The 7,934-nt window shown below is 70.2% G+C and overlaps 1 protein-coding gene across 1 annotated transcript in view; it reads right to left on the bottom strand.

Annotated features, from left to right (window-relative positions):
• Positions 1–7,934, bottom strand: part of H696_01898 (hypothetical protein) — a gene marked incomplete at both ends in the record, with an annotated part of 23,940 nt that overhangs the window by 15,156 nt on the left and 850 nt on the right. Inside the window, 11 exons of the mRNA XM_009495799.1 lie at positions 101–387; positions 518–827; positions 986–1,579; positions 1,984–3,014; positions 3,130–3,504; positions 3,701–3,983; positions 4,260–4,789; positions 4,982–5,916; positions 6,119–6,693; positions 6,974–7,380; positions 7,508–7,928. Coding sequence (XP_009494074.1) covers positions 101–387; positions 518–827; positions 986–1,579; positions 1,984–3,014; positions 3,130–3,504; positions 3,701–3,983; positions 4,260–4,789; positions 4,982–5,916; positions 6,119–6,693; positions 6,974–7,380; positions 7,508–7,928 — 5,748 coding nt within the window. The remainder of the gene's footprint in view (positions 1–100; positions 388–517; positions 828–985; positions 1,580–1,983; positions 3,015–3,129; positions 3,505–3,700; positions 3,984–4,259; positions 4,790–4,981; positions 5,917–6,118; positions 6,694–6,973; positions 7,381–7,507; positions 7,929–7,934) is intronic.

Below are 7,934 nucleotides of genomic sequence, written 5' to 3'. Positions count from 1 at the left end.
GGGGGGGGGGACGGTCGAATGTTAGGACGACCAGGGGAGGGGGGAAAGGCAGGAAGGGCGGCGCCAGGAAGGACAGAGGCAGGAGGGGCGGAGGGCGCACCGGCACCAGCAAGTCGAACAGCCGGGCCGCCGGGCTGGGCAGGAGTGCCGGCGCGTCGGCCGGCAAGTCCTCCGATCGGAGGGCCAGCTTGGTCAGGTCGGCCACATGCGCCCGGAGGATGGATGCATGAACCAGGATCCCGGGGCCAGCCGCGGCGAAGGGGGTCCCCTGCCAGGACATGGCGTTCATGATGTTCCGCCCGGAGGGCGACCGATAGCCGGCGGGCACGGTCAGGGCCAGATTGCTTTGGCCGCCGGACTCCAGGGAGCAGAAGACCGAGTCGAGGACTGGATTGCCGGGGGGGGGGGGGCGAGGGGAAGGGGGATGCATCAGTGCCCGGGCGGTCGGGGGAGCACACAGGAAACGCCGGCCAGGGAATGGAGAGGGGCCCGGAGCCGGCGGGCCAACTGCACGCACCGATGGACAGACTGCCGGTGTTGATGGCGGCCGGGGGGAGGCTGCCGCTCAGGGGGACCGCCTGCGTGAGCGTGGCACTGAGCAGGCCGCAGCTGAATTGCACACAAACGCGCGTGGACGACCGGGCCCCGGAGGGGGACTTGTCCGGGCGAGGCGACGCGGCCGCGGCTCCACCGGACGCGGGGGCCGTGCTGCCGCCGGACGCCGGCTGGTTGCTGGACCAGGCGGATGTCGGAGGGATGAAGGCGTTGGTGATGTTCAGGATGTCCGTGATCAGCTGGTCGCGAATGTCCAGATCCAGCCGGCCGAGCTGCGGGCCAGGCGAGCCAGGGAGAAGGAGAGCACGCGATCCGCGGCCAAGGACGGCCACCGGGGGAGAGGAGGAGGAGGGGGGGAGAGGGGGGTTAGCAGCTGCCGAGGGAGCCGGGGGAATGCGACCGCGCGAAGGCACGAGGGGAATCGACGCACCGACAGATGGACATTCGTGTCTGAGGAGGATGCATCCAGCTCCAGCGGCGGAGTCATGAAGCCGCCAAACTGCACGGACGCCTCGCTCGGGGAGCTCATATGCGAGAGGACCACCCCGAGGGCGTCGGTCGGCTTGGCCAGCGTCGGCGACCATGGCAGGCGCAGGGACTTGACTCGCTGGCGATCGGCCCCGGGGCCGGAGCCGGAGCCGGGCAGCGGCGGGGACATCACCGCGGTGGGGGGCTGCTCGGTCCCGGCTCCGGTGCCGGGCCCGGGCGAGGGTCCGGCGAAGGTTGGCCGCGAGCCGATCCGGAAGAGCACGGACGACTGCCGCCGGCCGGCATCGGATCCCGGGACGCTGCTGCCCCCGAGGCGCAGGTCCTCCACCGTCACCACGCGTGCTGACAGGGACAGCTGGCTCAAGTTGGCCGGGACAGCCGGGGCCCCGGCGAAGGGGGCCGGCCCGGCGAAGACCGTGCGTCCGCCAAGCGACAAGCCGTCGATGGAGAAGCACGCCAACGACCGGGCGGCCGGCGAGTCGTCCGCATCCTCCGGGCTGGCATCCGACTCGTTGAGCATCAGGAGCAACTCCGACTGCGCGCGGGTAGTCCCACGGGCGAAGTTGGTTGGCGATGTGCGTGTGTGTGCGTGGGACGAGGAGAGATGGAGATGGAGGGAGGGAGAGAGATAGAGGGAGAGGAAGGGAGCGAGGGAGCGAGAGAGAGAGAGAGGGGCGAGGAGAGATAGAGGGAGAGGAAGGGAGAGGGAGAGATGAAGGAAGGGAGCGAGGGAGAGGGAGGGAGGGAGAAATGGAGGGAGAAATGGAGGGAGAAATGGAGGGAGAGAGGGAGGGAGAGGTGAGTTGGACAGACTGCGGAGAAGCTCTCGCTGGTGGGCCGAGACACAGGTGCAGGATGCAGCAAGACAAGAAGCACCCACGGGCCAGAAGGTGGGCAAGGGACACTGGCCGGGGGCGGGGGAGGGATTTGGGAACGCACCCGCTCGATGGACGCGCGGAAGATCATGGCGCTGGCCGGCGTCAGAAGGCTGGAGTCCAGGGCGGCAGGGACGCGCACGCCCTCGCCGACGGGCGACAGCGGTCCTCCGGTCCTCGGCGAAGCCCCAGCCGGTGTCAGCAGGGGGCTCGCGCCGTCGGGCACGCCGGCGCCGGGTCCCGGGGACATGGCCCCAGCCAGAGCCGCCGGCCCCCCACGAGGCGAGGAACCCGGAGCCACCAGCGAGGCCAGGCCCACATGCAGGGGCAGGCCGCCCTTGCGGCCGGGGCCACGCCCGGGCGCCTGATCGCCAGGCATCGGGTACGGCAGCAGCCGGGCCATGTTGACCGCCGGCCCGGAGGGCAGGCTGCCCAGGTTGACCATGTGCGTCACCAGCATCGACGCCTCCTCGTCCAGCTGGCCAGCATGGCGGCCGAGCCCCGGCGACAGGGGCCGGTCGAGCCCCGGCGATCGGGGCCCCATCGACAGTCGCGGCGACCCCGGCGTCGAGGGGATGCTCAGGTGCAGCGACCGGCGCCCGGGCAGCCCGAGCGACGGGGAGCCCCGAGTCCCGGGATCGGCCCCGGTGGGCGTCGACACCCCGGTGCTGGTGCCGCTGGCGGCACGGTCCAGGCCATGCGTCGCGCCGAGGCCGGGCACGTCGTCACCGGCATCAATGCCATCGCCATCGTCATCGTCATCATCATCATCATCATCATCGGCCGGGGCCATGTAGTCATCGTCGTCGTCGTCATCGTCGCCATGGTCGTCGATGCCGTCGTCGATGACCCCCATACTGGGGGCCGGGGGGCCGGCCGGCGCAGCCGCCGGAGCCGCCGACGTGGTCGCCACCGCCGCGGGCAACTGCTCCTCGGCGTCGAAGAACTCGTCATCCGAATGGCCACCACGCGCGCGAGCGGTCTGCCGCTGCACCGCGAACAGCCGCGAGATGGAACGCGCATGGAAGGGATCCAGCACGTAGGTCAGCCGCTCGGGCAGGGCAACCAATGCGGCCACACACCGCGGCGAGATGGCTGTCACGGGCGCATGAACAAGACGGCGACAGGGTCAGCACCTAGGGCGAGGCGGCGGGGTGAACCGAGGCCAGGTTCAAACGGCCGCCCGGCTGGTGGGCATTGCGCCACGTACCGAGACGCATGTGCGACGCGTGAAATTCGATGAAGGCCGACACCGGGACCGACAGATACGGATCGGTCTGATAGCTGTCAATCAGGCCGAGTGAGTCGCTGACACTCTGGTCGAAGCGCGCCTGGTTGGGCCGGCGCTTGGACAGCCAAACCGTCAACGTGGCCCCATCCCCGGAGGCCAGGACCTCGGGCCGGGGGCCGGTCGAGCGCTGGCCACCCGGCGACCCGGGCCCCGCGGCCAGCGGCAGCAGCGAGATCGACGGCGAGGTGAGGCTCACCTGGATGGCGTGGTGAACTTGCACTCGACGGGGGACCGACACGTCGGCCGGGCCCAGCAGGCCCGGGGCCTCCACCCGCAGGAAGTCCTGGCCGTGGGCTGAGGAGGAAAGTCCACCAAGTGGGCGCGGAGGCAAAGGGGTGTGTGTGTGAGAGAGAGAGAGAGAGAGAGAGAGGCAGGGGGGGGGGGGGGGCGGTAGGAAGTGGTGAGCGAGTGCTTGCCTCTTCTCTCCTTTCCCGGTGCAAAAGCAAGCCGGTGGACCAAGGGAAGGGGGAAGCTCAGGCAGGGGACATACTCTTGCGCCCGAGCGAGGTGATGCTCAGAGAGCCGGTGTCAAGGACCAGCTCGGCCGGGGACCCGGTGCCCAGCTGGAGCTTGGCCTGGCGACCAAAGACCGACACCGGGCCCAGGTACGAGGGGAGAATGAAGCGCGAGGCCGAAATGAACACCTGGATGTCCAGGAAGGACGCCTCGCGGGCCGACTTGACAATGACGTCGGCCGCGCGCGAGGATGCCACTTGGGCCACCCGCGAGGTGGCCTTCTTCACGCGCTTCGAGCGACGCGAGAAGACCAAGGACTGGGCAGCCGAGGAGAGCACGGAGAAGGCGCGGGAAGTCGCCAGACAGGGGGTCAGCTCGGGCGGCCAGGGCGCATGGATGGCAAAGGACCTAGCAGGGAGGCAGGGACAAAGTGCGAGGGAGAGAGAGAGAGAGAGAGAAGGAAGAGCGAGGGGGAAAGAGAGAGAGAGAGAGAGACAGAGAGAAAGAGAGAAAGAGGAGGGCATAGAGAGACAGAGAAGAGACAGAGAAGAGACAGAGAAGAGACAGAGAGACGGAGAAAGTGGGCAACACACCAGTGTCGAGAAGAAGGGCGCACAGAAGCGCGCATCGATGGCCCCCACACGCGAGGTCAGCCGGTAGACACGACACCACTCGACCACGGCCGGGCCGGCGGCTGAGGCCCCGGGCGCGGCGGCTCCCCCGGCATCCGACCCGTCCAGAGCTGGCGAGGGAGTTGGAGACATGCTGCTGCTGCCCGGCGCGCCGGACCCCACCGGCTCGGAGGACTCCCACATGGATGTCAGCTGGAAGGTGAAGACTGAGGACCCGGAGGAGCGGGAACTGCCGGTGTCGGCCCCGGAAGTCAGCGACGCTCGCGAGGAGAGGATGACCGCCTCCTCGCGGTGGTTGATGCCGGGGGTGGTGCTGGAGAGGGCGGGATCTGACAGTCGCGCGTCGCGGACGACGATCGCCTCCAGCCCGCCGGTGATGTAGTAGGCCACGTCTGGTGGCGCCTGTGACAGGGTGGTCCCCTGTGGCGGTGCCAGGGTTGCGGCACCGAGCTCCAGCCCGTGCGCCTCAAGGACCAGGAAGGGCAGCATGTCTGGGCCAGGTGGGCGAGTGGTCAGAGAACAGGCAAAGAGGCGGGGAAAGGGCGAGGGGGTATGGGGGGAAGAAGGAGGGAGGGGAAGAGAGAGGGAAAGAGACATGGAGAAGAGACATGGAGAAGAGAGAGGGAAAGAGACATGGAGAAGAGACATGGAGAAGAGACATGGAGAAGAGAAAGGAAACATACCACGAGAGGCCCAGAGCGACGCCTCGAAGCCGGTGAAGCGAATGCTCGCCTGGATGCCGCCGTCCCAGGCGATCGGAGCGGAGGGGTCCTCGGCCAGGCGGTCCATCAGCAGCGAGTGGCTGTCCGGACCGACCTCCAGGCCAATCAGGTCGTAGAACTGCCGGAGCTGCTCATCGGTCACATGGATGACCGAGTCATCCTCGTCCGACTCGTCGGCCGACGCGCCAGCCGCAAGGGCAGCCGCCGGGGTGGCGCCCGGCCGCGAGGGAGTGCCCGGCCCGGCGCCGGAGGGCGTTGCTGCCCCGGCGCCAGGCTTGGCCGGGCTCGCCGGTGCCGGGGTCCGACTCCAGCGCCAGCCGGACAACCACCCTCCAAGGGGAGCACTCTCGGCGGCGGTGCCAGGCAGCCCAGGCGACCCGGCCGCCGAGGCCCCGGTGCCGGAGGCTCGCGCCGCACCGGAGCCCGTTGCGGTGGCCCCCGCGGCGGCGGCGGCGGCGGCCACCTCCTTGCGCTTGCGCACGGCGATGACCGCGGCCACGCGCGACCGCCACCGGCGGATGTCCCCGAGAGCGATGTGCTGCTCCAGGGCACGAAGCTCGGCCGCCAAACGCGCCTGCTTCTCGGCCTTGGGCCCGGCGCTCGGGGCCGGCCCCTTGGCCCCGGAGGGCTCGGCGGTGGCTTTGGCCGCGCCCGCCGCCGGGGCGGGCGTTCGGCTGCCAGTGGCCGGGGCCTTGCCAGCTGTGCCGGCGGTGGCCGGGGCCGTGACCGCGGCCGGGTTCGGCGCTGACGAGGTCGCCGCCGCCGCCGGGGCCAAGGCATAGTGCGCCGCCCGCCAGCGACGGTACACCAGCTCGTACGCCTTGCGCGCCTCGCGTCGAGCCGCGAGCACCGTCCAGTCAATGCGCACTCGGTGTGGGTTGCGTGTGGTGAGCACTCTTCGTGGGGGGGGGGGGGGGGACCAGGAGCGGGAGTCAGTGCCTGTGCATAGGGATCGGCATATATACATATATATATATATGGGGGGGGGACATGCGCGCCGAGGTGACATGGCTGGCGAGGCCGCATGTCCGAGGGTGGCGGTGGTGCCAGTGGCGGCGGTGCATATGGCAAGCAGTGTTGAGGGCATGGGCAACGCACAGGCGAACGGCATACTGCCACCACTGCCTGGCTGGCGATGTGGCGGAGGACCCATGCTGGCGCATGCGCAGCGAGCAGGTGGCCGCGGCCAGGGCCTGCGACTTAGTGGGCAAGGCCCCGAGCGGGCCGGCCGGCGCGTCGGCCGAATCGCCCGCGGACTCCGAGAGTGGGGGAGACCCGGCGGCCGACTCGGTCGCCGACTCGGCCGCCGATTCGGCCGCCGACTCGGCCGCCGATCCCGAGCCCAGGAGGGCCGACTCATCCGGCAGGGCTAGACCCGAGCCGGAGGCCAGTGGCCGGCACGCCGGCCGAGTGCGAACAATGTCGAAGCGCACCGACTCGGCCACGGTCTCGTCGTACTGCTTGGCGGCGGCGGCCTCGGCGGCCGCGACGGCCGCCGGATCCGGCCGCCGCGAGTGTACCAGGCTCTCGGGATGCGTCAGAGTGCGGATGACGCGCTCCATGCGGGCAATCGACCGGTGGCGCTCATGCACATTGATGCGCACCGGATCCGGCACTTGCATGTCCAGCGTCAGCCAGGGAGCCGTCGGGGTGGACACCGGCCGCAGGGAGAGCTGTCGATGGCCGGGAGGGGGGGGGGACAGCAAAGGAGAGCGTCGGACCCAGGTGCAAGGGAGGGGATGGGGACAGGGCGACAGAGTGTCAGTGCTTCGGAGCCCGCAGAACTGGGTCGGGCCCGGGGGTCGGGGCCGAAGCCACGATGGGGCCTCGGAAGCGGCTGCCGATGGGGAAGGCCATAGGCAGGGGGAGAGAGAGAGAGAGAGAGGAAGCAGGACAGGAGGGAAGGAGCCACCGCCCAAGGCCGGCCCCGATGCGCCGGCGAAGGGCACGCACCTTGGCCACGGCCCGCACTGGGCTGATGACGGTCGCGAAGGAGTTTGTGTCATTGGTGGTCGGGGGGAAGGGGCTGGTCCCGGGGTCCGGCGCGTCGCCGGCCAAGCGCGAGTGCGAGGAGGAGGCCGGCAGGGCACCCACCCGGGGGGATGGCATGGCCGATGTCGGGGCCGATGCGGGCTGGCTGCCGGCGCTGGGACTGGTGCCCGGGGCACCGGCCTGACCGCCCGACGGCGGGTTGACCGCCAGCCAGACGCGCTGTCGGAAGGCGGTATCCTTCTCCGGCTGCGTGCCGGTCTTGACCACGGCAGATCCGGTCAAGGTGGGCGAGTTGTCCAGGACGAAGCGCAGCCCGGTCAGGTCAGCCTGCTTGAAAATCTGGGTTTTGGAATCGCCAGACACGAAGGCTGCACCCGGCGGCGGGGAAGAGGCGCAGGGGGAGATCGAGGCGGCCAGCGGGGAGGACAGAGACAGGTTAGTGGGGGCGGAGAGACAGTCTCCGCGAAGGATGGGCGGGCGATGTGCGTGGCGTACCGCGGCGCCCATGCTCATCGATGGTGTTGATGTCCAGCGTGTCCATGACGATGCTACCGGCGAAGAAGCGCGACTCGCCGAGCGACGGGCCGTGGGCAGCGGCACCGCGCGAGGGGACCGGCCGGGGGACCGTCCCGCCGGATTGGGTGGTCTGGCGCCGGAGGCAGTTGGCCTCCTCGGCATCGTCCTCCAGACGCAGGCACACCCGCCGGACCTTGAGCTCGACATTGCGCACAAGTGTCGTCACCAGGGCCGTGCCGACGGCGTTGATGCGGCCGCTGACGGAGGAGGCGGCCCCGGAGGAGGCCCCGGCGGCGCCGGAGCCCTTGGCATCGCGCTCGGCGGCGGCCAGGCTAGCCAGCGCGCGCTCGAGCGCCGCGCTGATCGATGCCTCGATGAGCTTGATGCGCTGGAGCTTGGCCTTCAG

The sequence above is a fragment of the Fonticula alba genome, assembly GCF_000388065.1.
Source record: "Fonticula alba strain ATCC 38817 unplaced genomic scaffold supercont2.3, whole genome shotgun sequence".
Taxonomy (NCBI): domain Eukaryota; order Rotosphaerida; family Fonticulaceae; genus Fonticula; species Fonticula alba.
The sequence above is the reverse complement of the archived record's forward strand: the minus strand, read 5'-3'. Positions and strand labels throughout refer to the sequence as shown.